This window comes from Actinia tenebrosa, unplaced genomic scaffold, assembly GCF_029948245.1.
Source record: "Actinia tenebrosa isolate PJP-AT-01 unplaced genomic scaffold, QUT_ActTen_1.0 PGA_scaffold6__47_contigs__length_16458017, whole genome shotgun sequence".
Lineage (NCBI taxonomy): Eukaryota > Metazoa > Cnidaria > Anthozoa > Actiniaria > Actiniidae > Actinia > Actinia tenebrosa.
In genome coordinates, this window is record NW_028292583.1 from 8,295,887 (window position 1) to 8,313,743 (window position 17,857).

General features: G+C 35.8%; 3 protein-coding genes across 5 annotated transcripts; 1 reads left to right on the plus strand and 2 right to left on the minus strand.

Moving 5' to 3' along the window:
* Positions 1 to 1,001: 1,001 nt before the first annotated feature.
* LOC116289583 (A-kinase anchor protein 17A) lies at positions 1,002 to 2,638 on the minus strand. The gene has a single exon (XM_031696529.2). The coding sequence runs from the start codon at positions 2,512 to 2,514 to the stop codon at positions 1,045 to 1,047; it is 1,470 nt and encodes a 489-aa protein (XP_031552389.2). The 5' UTR covers positions 2,515 to 2,638; the 3' UTR covers positions 1,002 to 1,044.
* Positions 2,639 to 2,652: 14 nt separating this feature from the next.
* Positions 2,653 to 5,337, plus strand: LOC116289582 (uncharacterized). Its single transcript, XM_031696528.2, has one exon. The coding sequence runs from the start codon at positions 2,669 to 2,671 to the stop codon at positions 4,370 to 4,372; it is 1,704 nt and encodes a 567-aa protein (XP_031552388.2). The 5' UTR covers positions 2,653 to 2,668; the 3' UTR covers positions 4,373 to 5,337.
* On the minus strand, positions 5,334 to 17,153 carry LOC116289579 (kinesin-like protein KIF3A). Of its 3 annotated transcripts, none has more exons than XM_089039061.1 (19): positions 17,013 to 17,153; positions 16,616 to 16,880; positions 16,023 to 16,167; positions 15,594 to 15,678; positions 15,231 to 15,336; positions 14,558 to 14,697; positions 13,554 to 13,751; positions 12,839 to 12,894; positions 12,262 to 12,383; positions 11,813 to 11,899; positions 11,049 to 11,205; positions 10,664 to 10,736; positions 10,166 to 10,273; positions 9,128 to 9,238; positions 8,176 to 8,301; positions 7,739 to 7,792; positions 7,566 to 7,640; positions 6,948 to 7,096; positions 5,334 to 5,989 (listed from the first exon to the last, which is right to left on the minus strand). In XM_089039061.1, the coding sequence occupies exons 1-19, from the start codon at positions 17,016 to 17,018 to the stop codon at positions 5,872 to 5,874; spliced, it is 2,181 nt and encodes a 726-aa protein (XP_088895187.1). In that variant the 5' UTR covers positions 17,019 to 17,153; the 3' UTR covers positions 5,334 to 5,871. The 3 variants fall into 3 exon arrangements, with proteins under 3 accessions (XP_088895187.1, XP_088895186.1, XP_088895188.1); XM_089039060.1 differs by having other exon boundaries at positions 11,049 to 11,208; XM_089039062.1 differs by having other exon boundaries at positions 5,334 to 5,996; positions 11,049 to 11,208.
* Between the last annotated feature and the right edge of the window lie 704 nt (positions 17,154 to 17,857).

The window sequence follows — 17,857 nt, forward strand, 5'->3', positions numbered from 1 at the left end:
GCTGTGTCCCGATCGCGCAAGACCCCCTGTTCCGCGGGTTACCGACCTCCAAAAACCCACCCCCCCCTGGTGTTTTTCGATATGTGATTTTTGGCATTGTGTACCGTCCGCGAGTCCGCCTAACTGCTGCTTGCTGTGTGGAGTTATAAAGCATTATTGGGGATTGACAGAACACTTGAGAAGTGTTGAAAAGCACTCTGCTATGCATCATGCTTCTTCTAGCACTTCTCTTGTGTTCTGCCAACCCCCAGTTGCTTTATGACTGCACCAGCACACACATGCACATTTTCTATTTCTTCATTTTTGTGATTACTTCCAACCTGATTTAATATTACCATGCCTCAGGTAATAGATTATGTGCTTCTTGTTTGTACTACTCACTTTATAAACGTGACATGATAGTGTTTGGTTCACCAAAGCCAAAACTAACATGATCATCTGGACAATTTTGGCCTCCGAAATCGCAAAGCCAAAAACTTTGTTGAGCTAAGTCATCTTTCATAGATGGTTGAAGTCATGAAAAGTTTTTGTATGACTGTGAAAGACGCACGGCACGAACACAGTCATGACATGGCAATGCAATACGCCAGACCAATTACATTGCACGAGAACTTACTCTTCATCCAATCAAATGTCCGAAACACCGCACGGACATGATCACACCAATGTTACGGCACTGTCCGACCAAACACATTGTGCGAGAAAAAAATCCTCCAATCAAAAGTCTAGAGAACATCACAGTCGCGGCAAGGCATGCATACGGCACCTTTTTTTACAGTCATACGAAAACTGTTCTATCACAAGAAGTTAGAGTGATTTTACCTTGAAAGAAAAAGGGCTATAATTTTAGTTAGTACAAGTTTATAAAAAAAAAAAAAACAATACGTTAAGAGTATACTACTAACTATATTGGATACTATTGTTTCACAACTTCACACTCTAGGAGGGAAAGGACACCATCTTATGCAAAGATTAATATTTGTGATTAAAAAAAACACCACTCATAAATAGCAGCTGCCTACTGATAACATCTTTTATTTATCATTATTCTGGTACATTTTTACTAACAACTGATGATAACTTAGTTTTCTTGGCAACTTGCTTTCTCAGAAGCTCTCTTTCTAGTTCATTTTTTCTTTCCTTCATAACATGTAAATTTTTAATCAATTTTTCTCTTAGTTCCTTTTCTTGTTGCTCAAGTTTTTCATGTTTCATTCTTTCTTCTTCTTCCCTTTTTAATTTTTCTTCTTCTTGTTTCCTTTTATTTTCTTCAATTTGCTTTAAAATTTGTAGTTCTTTGGCTCTCTTTCTTTTTTCTGCTTCCTCTTCAGCTTTCTTTTCTTCTATTCTCTTGATCAGCTCACCCATCAAATGAATTGCTTCTTCTTTTCTTTGGTTTTCCAGTCTCAGTCTTTTCTCAGCAATTCGCCTTTCCTTTTCTTTCCTTGCCTCTTCTTTTCTTTGAACCTCTTCCAGTTTCCTCTTTCTTTTTTCTTCTCTCTGTTTTCTTCTTTCTTCCTTTTTCCTAAGTTCTTCCATCATTTGTCGAACCTTTTCGGCTTCTCGCTTTTGAATTTCTAATCTTTCCTGATTTTTTCTCCGTTCTTCTTCCTCTTTTTCTTTTCTATTCCTTTCTTCTTCTTTAAGGTCTTTTTCTATTAATTTCTGTCTTTCATTATTTCTTTTTTGAATATTTTTTGCACTGAGATGACACGTCCTATCAAAATCCACCTGGATATTTGCAGCAGCAGCTCTTCCTTCTCCTGAAATATGAACAACTTTCTTCCCTTTTAAACCAGACATAGCAGCAACAAATCCTTGATACTGTGAATACTGGATATAAACATCAAAATGTAAATGAGAACCAAAATAAAATGTCTGAAATTCATTCCCAGTTTTGCTCATTCTTTGTCTATATTTATCCAATATTGGGATGTCTATCGTGCGAATTTCCCCAAAATACTGAAAAACGGATTTGACGACCTCTTCACTAGGCTTATCACTTGCATCCTGAGATGAAAACCATTTAGACGGTAATCCTTTAATGACAACCGTGTCTGGTCGTTCGCCTGGATTACATTCATTCAGATTATTTGCGTCCCTAAAGAACGAATCCCACTCGTGTCTCGAAGGAAATTTCACCTTTGCTTCAACAGCTTTAACCCTCAAAGGCTCTGCAAAACCACTGAGTTTAATCATATTTCCATCTAGTTTACTTAAGAACTTAGATATGGCTGCTTTAGTTTCTGTTTCCCCCTCAAAACGAATAGTTTCCAAAGTCGACTCCACAACACGAAGTACAGCAAACTGATCTGGAGACACCATTGCCTTTAGTTTTTCCATTACTTCCCAGTTAGAAATTGAAACGCCAGCTACCTTAATCTCTGGAAGTGTTACTGAGATACATAGCTTGGCAATTGGCTTTAAATAAAGTTGTCTAATCGGGCAAATTTCGATAGCTTCACTAACATCACCACAGACCTGTGCCGCCATTTTGTCGTTGTCTAGATCCATGTGACTGGATGTTTGCTAAGGTTCCTGGGTTTTGTTTACATCATCGTCCAATATCATGGCGGTACTAGTAGAAGTCGGGGTACAAAGTTCAATCCATTCTTAAACCCAAACTAAATACGTAGTCAGATATACACTTCATTTAGACGATTAATTCATGGCTTGGTCATCGAATAGTTCTCCTGGGCATACATCGCAATCATTTCCAAGACACAAAGCCACTCAAATTAAGCTTCTAGAAAGGCTACGCTTGGAGAATCCAGTTTTGAATGTGGTTGCACTTCCCTCTCAACCGGTTCCATGTGGAAAGAACAAACTGAAGTTTCCTGACCCTAATAATGATTCTTATGTTATTCTTTCTTTGAATAGTCAAGCATCTAAGTTATCTTTGCCTGTTCACTACGAGTTTGAGGAAAAAGAAGAATTTGAAGAAGAAGAAGACGAATGTCGCTTTATGGGACACGTTAACGGATTATCCTACAGTTTACAACTACTGGCAGTCACGCGTTACTCACTAGATGGAGAAAAACTCTCATCTGAGCCATCAGAAAAAGCGTTCTACTGTTGCTGTCCTTTAACAGATAGAGGAAAAATTGATCAAGAGACAACCTCTGATGGTGTTTTCGGGTTTTGGTTTCGCCTTCTCAGTGAAGACATGCGTTTTCATTTCACAGTGGCATTAAGACTTGACGGACTTGATTTACTGCCCAAAGAATACTACAAGAATGACACGTATTTGTGTAATCTGAATTGCCAGGATGGGATTGTTTGCTCAGTAGAGTTTGATATCTATACCACAGCACGCCAACATGAAACATCGGGTACAATTAAAAAAACAAAAACCACTGGAATACAAGGGAATTCCGATGGAAAGACTGCATTATCTCAACTGTATTCGAACGACAAGTACAAAAAGTTAATTCAATCTGTGCATGAGCTAAAACTCGAAGCAAAATATAATGACCTAGAGCAGCTATTATCTCATGCCTCTGCTAGATATCAAGCAGACTATGATCTTAAAGTAGTTGTACTTCTAGAACAAGGGTCAGTGGCCAGTAGAAAGAGATTCTGTGATTATGCCAAGGAGCTATTTAAAAATGCAGTAGATTTAGTAGGAAGGTGCCAAAACAAGTCCCTTCTAACTGGGAGGATATATGTCTACTTGTCTGAAGTACATTTTAATGAGGGGTGTATTGGGAATGCTGGGGAAAGCCTAGCTGTCGCTAGAAAGTATCTGGAAAATTTTGATTTGTGTGAAGACCTAGGTGATCTATGTTTCTGTGAAGGGCTAATTCTGATGGTCCATGCCAAGAGAACACACACTTTCTTAAAGAATCTTATCCCTGAAGCAAGGGAAAAGTTTCTTGATGCAGCCAAGAACTACCATAGTGGTGTAAGCGTTTGCAGCATGGGTGATAAACTGAACTGTACTTATGTTAAGCTTGCATCTCTTGAATTGCAACCAATGCCTGTAGATGATGGCAAAGAACTTATTGTAACTGCTGAGCAAATGTCCAAGGCACAATCTTACCTGGAGACAGTACAGCAAGATTTTAAATCATTATCACAACAGACAAAACTATATTATTATTTATGCTCAGCTGAACTGTGCCTGGAGTTGAAGAAGGTTAATGAGGCTAATGTCAATTATAAACAAGCCTTGAGCCTTGCAGAAACTATTGGATTGCAAAACTATGTGCATGTGGACATTGCTCTAGAGGAAGTGAGACGATGTCTGGAAAATGATCTTGTGGTGGAAACACCTCTTGTTACGGAACAACAGGAAAATGATGAGACTTCAAGAGGGCAGGCTGATAACCTTGATGGTTACCTAGGAGATGAAAGTGATGAGGATGCCTAGCAAATTATAAAATGTTACACCAGTGGGGTAGGGACATTGAAGGAATGCTTCATTTTGGATGATGCAGTAACCAGATTAGAAATAAAATTACAGAATTATGATCTCAAGTGTAAGAGATAAACAACACTATTCTATGTTGTTAGTAGTTCTAGACTTAATCTTGGTTACTAGAGTCTCAAATTGATTTGATAACCTGAGGTAAACTCTTAGTTGAAAGAGCAATGTTTTCCTTTCGACTGCATCTACTTACTGTTGCAACTACTGTTGTTATGAGGTTTGCAACTTTCAAGGGTATAAATTGAAACTATTCTAATACATGTATATTTTAATGTACCATTTTAAGGACTTCTTTGGTGCCTTTCAAAAACTGATTCTAGAAGTTTTCAGGGAGATAAATGAGTTGCACGAACCCTGTTTTGTCCCAAGCAAATGCTATGCTGCCTATATCAGTTCCAATATCATGGATCAAAATACAGTCAACTCTCATCTTGCGTACACCCACAAGATGAGAGAAAAAGAAAAATCCCTGGCAAAAAATACTGACAAAGAAATGATAATAATTAATTTTGCTATTGCAGACACCATTACGGACACCAAGTAACAGTCCCAAGGGTGTGCATTGTAACAAGAATTGACCTCAATATTAAAGGAAAAAAAATCTCAAAATGTAAAGACAATAAAATTATTGGAAAAGATCAGCTGGTTTGATATTGCAATATTTTTGAAATCAAAAATTTGAACGGATTCAAGATTGTTTTATTTTTGTTGCACCTTCTTTGTCACAAAAATTTCATCAAATGAATATACACTAAAATAACTTGCTCTATAGCTTTAGCTTTGCTGCTAAATTAGAGTAATAATAATAATAATACATTTGTAAGGCACTTATTCTTATTCTTATTAGAGTAGATAGAATAAAAAGATTTTAGAGTTGTTATAAGCTTTATGAAGCAAACATACGTAGTTTGGATGGATTATTTATTTACAAGCTATTAAAACAATTGCTATTTACAAACAGTGTCATATTTCTTTTAGCAATTCTGAAAGAATTCCACTCTAAGGGTTCTGCTATTTATCATATAACTATCATGCACAAAACAGTGATCTATAATAATGAAGAGAAAATCTCATCAAGTTGTGCTTTTAAATAATGAAGTAAAATAGATAACATTCACTTCAGGATTTTGGAAATGGGTGGCTTACAAATAATTGTGTAGCACAAAAGTTTTGTAATGAAGAAGCTCAGTTTGTCAATTAGAATACCTTATCTGACAAATCGAATATTCTAAATGACTTTAACATAATTAACGATTGATGAAGAAAAATAAGTCCAAATTTCTTATGAAAAACCAGTCCAATTTAAGCACATTTTAAAATGAACTTTAAAACATGGTACCTTTAGTCCTGTAAAAGGGTTTAATATGTAATTATCAGTGTCTATGTTATACTGGAAGCAGGGTATGATAGGGCCGTAAAACATCTGGATTGATTATGAGGCTTCAAAGTTTGCATGAACCATTATGCAAAGTGTTTCTTTGGACTGAGCAGACGTCTAGATTGAGGGAATACTTCACTGTCTCCTTCATCTTTGTTCTCTGATAAACTGCTATCTCCATTCTTCTTCCTTTTGAAAAATCAGAAAGAAGTTAGATAAATACACTTTTGTTTTATCTAAGAAAAGGATTGTAGTCATGGTTCATCAGCTACTTAAAATCCTTGAAAAGCCCTGGAATTGAAAACGCATTTTCAAGTACACTTGAAAAGCCCTTGAAAATAACAAAGTTGCTGGATTCTCCTGGAATTCTCCTTGAAATTGTAACATATTTTCGATTGTAACCTTCTTGTAGCTCCAATAACGGCAAGGCATTGGTAACTCGTGCTATTTTCCTTTATCTTAAGTCAATATTACTGAGCTTCAAAACTTTTAAAGACATTGATAAAATGAAGTCATTAAAATAAGGTATTTTTGAGAACAAAATTCACAAACAAAATAGTCCTTGAATATCATAATTTTGGGCCTTGAAATGTCCTTAAAAAGTCCTTGGATTTTGTGTTTGAGATGTAGCACAAACCCTGAATTATTCTAATTAAGTTTAACCTGCTGGTATTCAATGTATGTTGATGTGGTGTTCTTAATTAGCAGTAATCTACTGCTTGCTGTAAAATTTTTATTGACAGATACTTTATAATTCTAGTTTTAAAAAAAAAAACAAAAATAAACTGCATTTTAGACCCACAAAATCTTGTTGACTGGTAACCCTTTCTTGAGTTGGACATGTGCTGTCTTCAAATAATTTGTAGGAGCCTATTAGGACTCAATGCACATGGCAGTGATGCACAAAAAATTGGAAGTTTCTGGAGGTAGGGAGGTCCTTTTATTAATTCCCTTCTGTGTGGGGCTATGGATATTTTCTGGAACTGCACAATGGTCACATGAAAAATTCTTTATTTTCCAATAATATTGAGGCTCACTTGTGGTAAGTTTGATCCCCCACACACATGCACAAACATTGAATGTGTGAATGGATTTGCATGGATATATTGCACAAAGTAAACTTACTATTTGAGTACTTACCTTTTTCCTGTTTTAGGTCTGCTGGCAGTCTTAGGTCTGCTTGCTGTTTTGGGTCGACTTGATTTTGGCCTTGATGGCTCTCCACCTGATGTTGGGTATCCTATTGAACTGTAACTCAAATACACATCTGATATGTCTGTTTCATTCATCTTGGGACAAAAAGGAACAAAATTATACATATTTAAACATTATTAATAAAAGAGGGGGTTACTGTAAAAGACGCTGAACTAAGAAAAAAATATACATACAAAACTAAAGTACATTCTGTTTGTTAAAGAAGAAATCAAACTTCTCATACAGGGGTTGCAACCTCCACAAAGATGTTATTATAACTTATAAAAAGTCAACAATATTCTGGAACAGACTCAGGGAGGTCCTTATCTTTCCCGCCCAGGAATCCCTCAAAATATAAGAAATAGCATAAAGAAAATAAAATTAACATATTATATATTTATTACAGAGTGAGCCTCAAAATCCTACATCCCCTCCAATAAAATAATATATGTGAGTGGTAAGAGCCTTGAAGTAAATCTAATAATACAATAATTATCTGAAATCAATAAAACACCCTAAAACAGCTTGAGAAGAAAAAGATTTTGTGACAGCAACACTTCTCACCTCTTTATGTTTATCTTTAGGATCAGGACTAGGTGTGGCTCTTCTCATGTTATTACCAGTATAGGCAATGAATCTCTGTAAATACACAAACCCACATACAATCAAGTTATTCAATTACGTTTTCTGAGTAGGGTTTTCATGAAATGTCATGCCTGGTCAAAAATAGTGCTTACCAACTGCCATTCACCTAACTCTTCATTCCAACATTTGTTATGATCCAATAACTCCTAGAACAACACAATGAATGTTATGTTAAAATGTTAACATATGTGAAGAAATAGTAACCTAATTTACTTCTAACTTAGAGGAGGGGGGGTACTACCACCCCAACTTAGGTAGGGTTGGCCGCCAGGACCTCAAAACCCTGACCCTATCCCAAACCTAAAATGATACCCTATCCTAGACAAAATGTCCAAAAATGATACCCTACCCCAGACCCAAAAGCCGAAATCCATACCCTATAGGGCGGCACATACCTGTATAGCAAATATAGGGGAGTACCCCCCACCCCTTGGATATTGTGGCCCTTGATAATAAAAGTGTTCATATGAGAGGTTTTTCAAATATTCTGCAAACAACATATACAAATGCATTATTCATGAAGTCTTACCTGAAATTCTGGTGGAATAAAACTGTCTATAATCATTGCCTGGCACTGTAACTCCCTCCTCAGTTCTCTGATATTTTCTAGGAGTCCTTCGGTTTCTCGTTGGTGTTCCTCTTGCTGATCAGCCATCTAAAATGTCCCAAAAAGCGAAAATTTCAACTAACAGTCTATCTCATTTTATTACAGCTGATTATGCTGGCTGAAAGACCACATTTTAAAAGGATATCTTGGGGAACAAAGTGACCCCACCCAGTACTTTGGTTTTTTTGTTGCGTAAAAAATATTTTATATCAGTCCTTTGTGTCTGTCCTCTTATTGCAGATAAATCCATCACATTATCAAAATCTCAGAAACACTACTTTGATGACACAGTTTAACTGCAATTTCCAGTTGCCAAGGACCAACTGAGACCTAAATTAAAAATGAAAAAATGATTTGTTTTGGTGGACGTCAATCAAAGTGTTTTCTTTAAAATATCTTAATATGTTGATTCTCAAAATTTCAAATACTTGACTGCAAAGCTATTGGTATTGAATTACCTGATCTTGAAGACACTTAAATCATAGTCAATACCAATAGCTTTGCAGTCAAACTTGAAATACTGTGTAATCTTCGAGAAACTTTATCCAGAGCGAGAAATTCACAGCGACAAGAAGTATGAGATAAGAGCAACGGTTTTTGCACTTTGCACATGTTCAAATGAGTAGTCACACCAGTTCTGGTGTAGAAACTGACAATAACAAAAAAATCCCTTTTGATTGACATCCATCCAAACTCAATTTTTCGTTTGCGATGATGGTGTAGTTGACCGCGTGTGACTGAGAATTGCAGTAATGTCAATAAGAGGACTTACACATAAAAACTATTAAAATAAAATGTATTCATATTTGTTAAATTCATACTTTCTAAATCTCCCCCCCCCCCTCCCCTACATTGTTCTATTACTTCTACAAACCTCAGATTTTGCACTCATTAGCATGCTCCAAACTTTCTTCAGCTTTTTTGTTTTTCCAGCAGCTTCCTCTTGAAGATTTGCATATTTCTCTTCAATATCCACTCTCTCTTGCTATACATAATATAAAATATATTAAAATTATAGAATTATCTGATGAATATTATATTAAATACATAGGGAATACCAACATATTTGAACATATAATATATTTAGGGGGGAATGTCAAGCGGGATGCAAGTTCTTTTTTTTCTCTCGCCACACCCAAGTTGTAATTAACTGTACAGTTGTATTTCTGTGGTGAATTAAATATTATGAAATTTAAAAACATTTAAAGTGCAAATGAACCCTTTGACAATACATTCAGTACTGGTTCTGCATAAAGTAAATAGTTGATTGGTAAAATATTTCTTGAGTTGAGTGATGCGTCTTTAAGTTATGAAGGTTTATACTTCCAATATGTTAATGATGATGACGTCAGGTAAGGTATTTGAGTGTTTTTGTTGTAACTAGTAATACTAAATGCTGGCCATTTTGAAAATAAAAATTGTAAATAGCTTTCATGTAAACCATGAGTAAAATAATGATGCTTTTTAAATACTGTTTCTATGAACCAGTTCGATTTTGTATATTTGATTAAGCCTTAATAGACGTCACACTCATTAGCATATTGGAAGTATAAACCTTCATAACTTAGAAACGCATCACTCAAATCAAGAAATATTTTACCATTCAACTATTTACTTTGTGTAGAATCAGTACTGAAAGTATTGTCAAAGGGTTCATGTGCACTTTAAAAAATTAAACTGATGGAAAAAGACCTTTCTCAAATTCACTTGAGTGGTCAATTAAACAATAGTTCCAAGCTGACCAGGTTGGACTTAAATAAATTATAAGTAATAAATTGTATGAAGACATCTAGTTCAACCCCAACTTGGATCCATCATAGATCATGGTCACTCTGACAAGTGAATTTGGAAAATTTGAGAAAAGTCTATTATAACCCAAAAAGTTCATTATCACGTCTTAGGAGCTACTGACCTCTTTTTCCTCAATGAGTTTCTGTAGTTCCCTTTCCCGTGCATGTCTTTCTGCTAACTCTTTTGCAGATGCTTCTAAGAGATGTTCTTGTTCCTTTGCTTTCTCCAGCTAATAGAAAAACAATGATTTCAGATTACAAAACAATAATTAAATTGTGAATACTGAATGGATAGAACTGTTGTAAACACATCAACACATCTATCAATAATTAAATTACAAAACAATTCAATAGACCACCCAATAGACCTCCTCGGCTCTGGCATAATAAGGCCATTTAAGGCCAATTATTGTCATTCCCTAAAGTATCATTTCTTTGTTTAAAGGGTGTGCTTGAATTGGTTGCACAAGAGAAGACACATGAATATGGCCGATACAACTCAAGCAAATAATCTTATTCTCAAGGGAATAATACATGATCTGAAATTCTGAAATTGGATAAGATTAAGCCCATGCCGAGGAGGTCTATAAAAAGACAGTCTAATTGTTTATCACACGTACCAAGTTTACTCCACCAACAATAATCTTGCTTTCAATTGCCTTCAGCTTATCTTGAAGCTTTTTGTGTTCTTCCCTGTTAACAAAAACAAAACATTTTAAATTCTTCCCACAATATTATTCTGAAACATGTTTGCTTTCCTTGTTGGAGTATTTTACTACTAACTATTGCTTACTATCTTTAATTAACTAAAGTTTAAAATCTGGAGCCTTCAAGATATTATATTGTTATTGACTAATTTTTAAATTAGTCCTTTGTTTAACGACTGTCAAAATGCTAGTTGGCAAACAAGATATCAATTTTTAAGGGTTGCCCTTCAAGAATAATGGTAGTAATTCTATTGCTCCACATTAGGAATGAATACTTTTGAAACTTATTTTAACTTACTGTGCTTGAAAAATATCTTTTTCTCTTTTTTCGAGTTCCTTGGCCGCAGCATTACGTTCTTCTTCAGCCATGTCTTTCTTTGCTTGTAATGCTGCCTTCTCTGCCTCTATCTTAGCCTGCATTTCTGCAATCTTTTCAGGTGGAATGGCATGAGATGCTGCTAATAAAAAATCATCCTGCTTGGTTAGGTCGGAATATCAGAGCTCCTATCTTGAATAAATACAGTCATGTCTAAAATAGGATTGTTTCTATATAATGCCTATCAGAGAGGGCAGCCATAAACAAAGTCTTACATATTTTCATTTACGTAGGAATGTTGTTGTCAAAAATCATATCTTATTTTATAAGAAGTAAGAGTTTAAAGCATAAAATAGTCAATTATCAGTGAGGAGGATGAGAGTTGTTGACAGTGCAATATTTACATGCAAACTATAAGTTAGAGTAACATATTAAATACTGAAGAGGGAAAAGGAAAAGCTGGGACACTTTCCTATCTTATTGCAATGAAACTGTGATCAATAGGTTATGTTTGATATTCAAAAATTCAGACTTGATTGCAAGGCTTTAGTCATATGGTACTACATAATATATGGTACAAACATGAGGATCATCAAATCCATTTATTGATAGGAAGAGAATATTGTACCATATATGACAATGCTAGTCAGTTCCTTTTGAGGACTTATACAATTTAATACAGTTAGAAATTTTAATATCTCAAATGTAGCTTATTAATAAGGAATCAGATGATAACTGATACTAACTTTTCCTTTTATTCTTTTTCCTTTTAACTATGACACCATTTTCTTCTACTTCTTCTTCAGAAGAGCTTTCATCTGTTGCTCCACCCTCTATATTAGAAAATAAAAACACAAGTCTTATTAAAACATATACCAGAACAGCAACTTAATAAATAGACTCATAACACCACAATTTTATGAGATGCCTGAAGGGGTAGAATGGGAACTGGGATTTGCCTGTTTTACCCTGGGGAAAATGGGATTTAGGTCACTGGAAATAATGAAAAAACAAAACAAAATGGGAATGGGAATGGGAATGGGAATGGGAATGGAAAACTGCTTAATTTAAAGTTTGGGATTTGGGCACTTTGTATTGTCTAAGGTATTGAGATGTGGTTACTGACAGACTCAATGATATTTTTCCACCCGGATGTCCTATGAAAGATCTAAATAACCCTTAAAAATCAAAATACCTTCATCTTGAAGCTGGGCTCTAAGTCTCTCAAGCTCTTTTTGGAATTCCCTAAGCATAGCATCCTTAGGATCTTCATTAATTCTAGCCTGGTTTTTGATGTTTTTAGCCCGGTTGGCATACCTGAATTAAATGAAACAAACAACATAATCATATTATTATAAATGCCTTACAAACATTTACTTAAATGTTGGTACGGAGGAGACTTTCCATCATGCAACAAGACACAGTGTCACAGTACGAATTCAACATGGGGTGGTAAGGAAAGGGGTCTCTGTACAGTTCACAGTGATTAAAAAAGGATGCTCACAGTGTGCAGAAATTAATATTAAGCATTGACAAGTCACACTTTTTAGCGCACGCTGGAATCACAAAAAAAAAAAACGGAAAATACTTTTTCCTCATCACAGATCTGACAAAAATCTAATTAAAATTTCTCAATTATGAATCATGAACCGCCCTGTTTCAAAGGTTTGTTATTGTATATAGCTGACAATAATTAAATAAATGATTTGTTATCACCTTTTCAAAAAAAAAAAAAGATTATTTGTAGGTCCATTGGAACAAAGCTTGCTCACCTCAAAGTGCTTATGGTCTCATCAAAGTTATAATCTGCAGGACCAACATTAGCAATCTGAAAAGTACAAAATTAAGTCCTGTTTCACTATAACACCTGGAAGTACACCAAGCCCAGGGGTAGGTGTTTATCTGCAGAAGTCTTATTCGAAGGATTTGACCATGTAGCTTGCACTCATAATCATAAGGGGTAATTTAAGAATTAACAAATCTTGTAACTGAAAAGATAATGCCCTAAATTACTTGAATAAATGTAAAAAGGCATGATTACATGGAAACGAATTCTACTTTCAGCAACAATTGTTACAACTTGTCCTGCAACATTTTTCTGATTGTGCTGTAGGTTACACGCCCGTTGCGAGACAAGTTGCAGAGAAAACTGCTAAGTGTAAACCCGCCTTAAGGACTCAATGCAGCTTTTTATTTTGGTCACAGTTCACTTGTTGAATCCAAGATGATTGGATGAAAGTTTTGAAAAAGAATGTTCTTTTCATGCTAATCAGCATTTCCATAGCAACAATAAAAATAAATAAAAAGGTTTTTTTCCTTAATGTCTTTTGATTTTATTTCGATTTTAAATTAATTAAAAATAATCGTAACATGAGTTTTTTCATATTTTTTTAATAATGCGGCCAAAATATTCCATGTACAGTAAGTCTCACAAATTATCCCTAAATTACCATCTTAAGCACTACTGTTACATGTATTATGTCTTACCATTACAGTCTTGGAATTGCCTCCCAAGGAGTCCTGTAGAAGCCTGGTTAATTTAGAATTCCTGTAAGGGATATGAGTACTTTTGCCGTCTACTAGAGCTGATATGACATTACCAAGAGTTGATAGTGACAGGTTGATCTTAGTTGCCTCCTTCAAACGTTGACCTGTTGCACCTGTTTTGGTTTGTCGTTCAGATCCCTGTGTGTAAAAAGTTCGAGAATTTTCAATTTATGATACACTCAATGCAAGATCCTCATTAGGCTAGAAACATAGAATATAGAAGCAGAGAACCAAAGGTATTCTGAGAAATGACAAACATATTACCTAATAAACATATTTATTTGTGGTATGCAGTCAATATAGAACATCTAAAGTGTATTCAAAGGAGCAATGTTTGAGAGCTGTTTGGCATAATCATTCCACATGTCATTAAAGTATGCATCTCATTAACATAACCTCTTTAAATATGTACCCTCAGCTTCTATATTCTCTTTTTTCTTTATCTGACAATGATTTTGCAATTCATTGTATACAGCCGACTGTGTAACGACCATCAGGAAGTACTTAAAAAATAATTAGATAATTTCTTAATTTAGTTTAGTTTAGTGCGTTTACCACCCTAGGTGGACGGCTGGATGCCTGACAGGCCTGCAGCCCAATTGATAAGGCAGCCCTGAAGATGGTCATCACCAGCGTCTTCAGTGAATCTTTAACATCCGCCTTATACAGGGTTACATAGTGAAGACAGACGGGGCCTAAGGGTTTTAAGTCCTTGTCCGAGAAGACTTAAAGGTCTAACCATTTGCAGATATAATTACATAAGGCAGCACCTTCTCCTCAGTTATTTTAAGACCCTGAGTGTTGGTCCGTTCAAGGCTTGAACCACGGTCTCCCACACAACAGACCAACGCTCTTACAAACTGAGCTAACCGGGTGGCGCTTAAGTTATGGATCACAATTCATGTATATTTGTGATAGGCACAAATGAGGAACAATGCACTTACAGCCAAGTCAACTAGGTGGAGTTTTCCCATGCGCACGTGGTGTTGTCCATCTGGACCTTTCTCACTACATTCCACTGTAATGCTAAAGATTGCATGTGAACGTGATGACCTTTCATTCATGTTTGTTGCCCCAACAGACCCTGTGATAATCAAGAAGATTCATGATTATTTTCTCCTTCAAAGGCTTTGAGAAAATGAAAAATATCATAATGGTCTGGCAAGGGTACAAACATTAAGACTATATTATACTGTAAGCAATTACTTCAAGAGGTTGGTTCCCAAGCTGGACCAGAACACATCATGTTATCTATCACTGTTAAGTAATAATAAATAAAATATATTTTTATTTAATTAAGTGTCTAGTCGCTCTAGCACTTTCAAACTAATTGAGGACACACACTACCACTTCATTCGTTCATTCAATGTTCTATGCACACAATGCTCAACTTCCATGTTGATTTTTATCTAGGGAGGGAACCAGAGAACCTGGAGAAAACCCTCGTAACATAGGAGAAAACAACACATTAAACAAACTCAATTCAAATGTGGAGACCTCAAGTGACCTGACCTGACCTGTTGGACTCACAGTGGTGAAAGACAATGCATTAGCAGCGTACCGTACACCACCCATACTATGCTTTGATCAATACCTTCACAATAATTATCAACTTACTGTTTTTATTTCCAAGTGTCATAGTTTTGTCTAAATCATCTGCATTGTTCATTACATAAGAAGATAAATCTTTGACATAAACTCCAACATCCGGTCGTTCTTTTACCTTGCAATTATACATATAATACAGGTAAGTATTAGTTTTAACTCAGCAGTTTTTAATGCAGGTTTTGCTGGATCTATTTCATCCTGCAACGTACCTGGCTGCTACAATCAATTTTTTTAGGGGTGGATCTAGTAATCTGAGAGAGGGGAGGGCCTAACATATTTGTGATGCATTGTATAAAGAGCTGTCCAGTAGTTAAGAACAGATTGAGAACTAAACTATTTCACTCTGAGAATAGAATAAATATTAAGACCCACCTCTAGACTGGCATGCTCATCTTTACCAAGAAGATCCCTTACATTCTCATTGTAGATTTCTAAGTATGAAACTCTCACAAGGAATCTATAACAAAAGATAACTGGACTGAATGAATGATGTCTTAATTCAAACCTTCCTTAAAAGAAGCATCTCATTTGAGGACTTTGCCTTATGGTTAAAGCTAAAAGTCAGATAAATCCAGGGTTACAGTAGTAACCATGATCTTTCCCTATTAATATTTCAAAACTTAATACAAAAAACCTGCCAATACTCTTTGGCTAGTTCATTATCTTCTCCTGTTATTTCAATACTTAATAAAGACCCTGGTAATCTGATTGTATGGTAAGCAGGGTCAAGGACAGTTATGGATACTTTCTGGTATGCTGTGTATGTTATCCTAAGATCAATCTTTATCCTCTTTATCATACCTAACATCACCATCAACCTTTGCTATATGACCAAAAATATGAGCAAATGAATTAGGGATAATTCCCCTCATCTCTGGGATAGAACGTATTCCTTCCATGGTAAATGTTTTGCCTGTTCCAGTCTGACCATATGCAAAAATTGTTCCTAAAAATGTAAAAAGAAAATAATATAGCAATGTAATCATTTGAATTAATTTATATCTTCCAAACAATGTGAATCCTCATAACATTTTTGATATTTTTCTCTTAATGTTATCTTAACAATAGTTTTAAAAGAGTAGCAGTCAGCTTTGAGAGCAAGGCAATTTTGGGTAAAACTTAAATATAAACAAAGTATTTTGCCTTTACTTTTGACAAAGATAATCACATCTCAGAATTAAACTATATTTGTGAATCAAAGCATGGACTGCAGGGGGATGACGGATAGGCTGTCGTGAGGTGTTTCTACCCCTTTAACGCTTTCAAATTGCAAGGACTGGACACAAGGCACGTCTTAACAACCACCCCCCCCCCCCCCCTCCTTTCGCCATTCAGGGCAATACACTTCCCCTTTTAATAATCAAAACATTGCGAAGTCCCTGATATTTACCCACCATTATAGCCTTCTAGAACTGATTCTATGATAGCCCGTGCTGCATCTGTATATACGTCTACTTGCTTAACTTCTGGCGCAAACACACGATCGAAAGTGTATCGTTTTGGAGGCTCGCCTGCCGATCGAGCCGAAGGGTTTTCCACAGTTATTGTACCATTTGCTTCGTTCACACGAACACAAACAGAACAACCAGAACCCTTTTCTTTTTCGTTTAAGGGCCGGCATCTGACGACAACACGAACATTATCACCGCCTTTTTCTTCCTGTGATAATAAAGATACAATATTTGAAAGAGTTTTTCATTGCACAATCCTCGTTCTAGTTGCTAACGTTTCTCACGAATTATTTACAATGTCATCCAAATTTTACTCTCTTTTTAAGAATAGAATACTTACAGGCATTATTGAATAGGTTCCTAAATATCTATAAATGGTTTTCCAACAAGATAAAATGTCGTCTAGAGGCGTAAAACATAGCAGAGATAATTTTTTTCGACATACTTTAAACTACCATCCGCCATCTTTTCTCTTGATGGCGTCTCCGTCTTTGTTTCTAGGGACGTCTCTAAGCACAGGGATCCCATATAACATTTTTGTGTTTCGTTATAATTGGCGGGAATCTGCAGGACAAGAAGGGAGGGCTTACTAAATAAAAAATAGAAAAGTAAAACGTCTATATATTTGTTAACGCCTTATTTACATTTTGTTTCTAAATCATTGGGCTGCTGCAAGAAATTTTTATTTCATTTATAGATTCACTAGCGCCGTATAGACAAGTTCAACCACAGGTAGCCCAAGCCGTAGTCATAAAATCACGGAATGAGTTTTAAAATCGCACGCTTTGGTTTAGTAGCTGGTCGAAATACTGAAGTAATAGAAAACACGCCCGTGTATTGCTGTGCAGTTTTAGAGCACCCGGCGTTGGCAAAACACGAGAAAAGCATGACACGTAGCAATGACGTCATCATTTTGTAATTTCTATATTAGGGTGAAATGGAATATACGCTACTAATGCATCGTCTGTCCAACGGGTTGGGTCCCGTTGTCCGAGCCCTGCGGACACCAGATATGAACAGCGAATGCGAAGGGGGGGAAATTATACATATATATATTCCGGATAGGTCGACTGCGTAGGGATAAGAGAGAGACCGCTTGCCTACAACCAACTCAGTGCAGCCTTCAATCTCGAAAGTGTGTTGGTTGGCTTGGTGAGTCCGCTGACAATAGACCGTTTTCTCAAG

Coding starts and splice junctions, on each gene's coding strand:
- LOC116289583 (XM_031696529.2), bottom strand. CDS start 2,514: ATGGATCTAGACAACGACAAAATGGCGGCACAGGTCTGTGGTGATGTT.
- LOC116289582 (XM_031696528.2), top strand. CDS start 2,669: ATGGCTTGGTCATCGAATAGTTCTCCTGGGCATACATCGCAATCATTT.
- LOC116289579 (XM_089039060.1), bottom strand. Junction 14,698..15,230: donor GACACTTGGAAATAAAAACA/GTAAGTTGATAA, acceptor TGATTATCACAG/GGTCTGTTGGGGCAACAAAC. Junction 10,274..10,663: donor TTGTTGGTGGAGTAAACTTG/GTACGTGTGATA, acceptor TTTTTCTATTAG/CTGGAGAAAGCAAAGGAACA.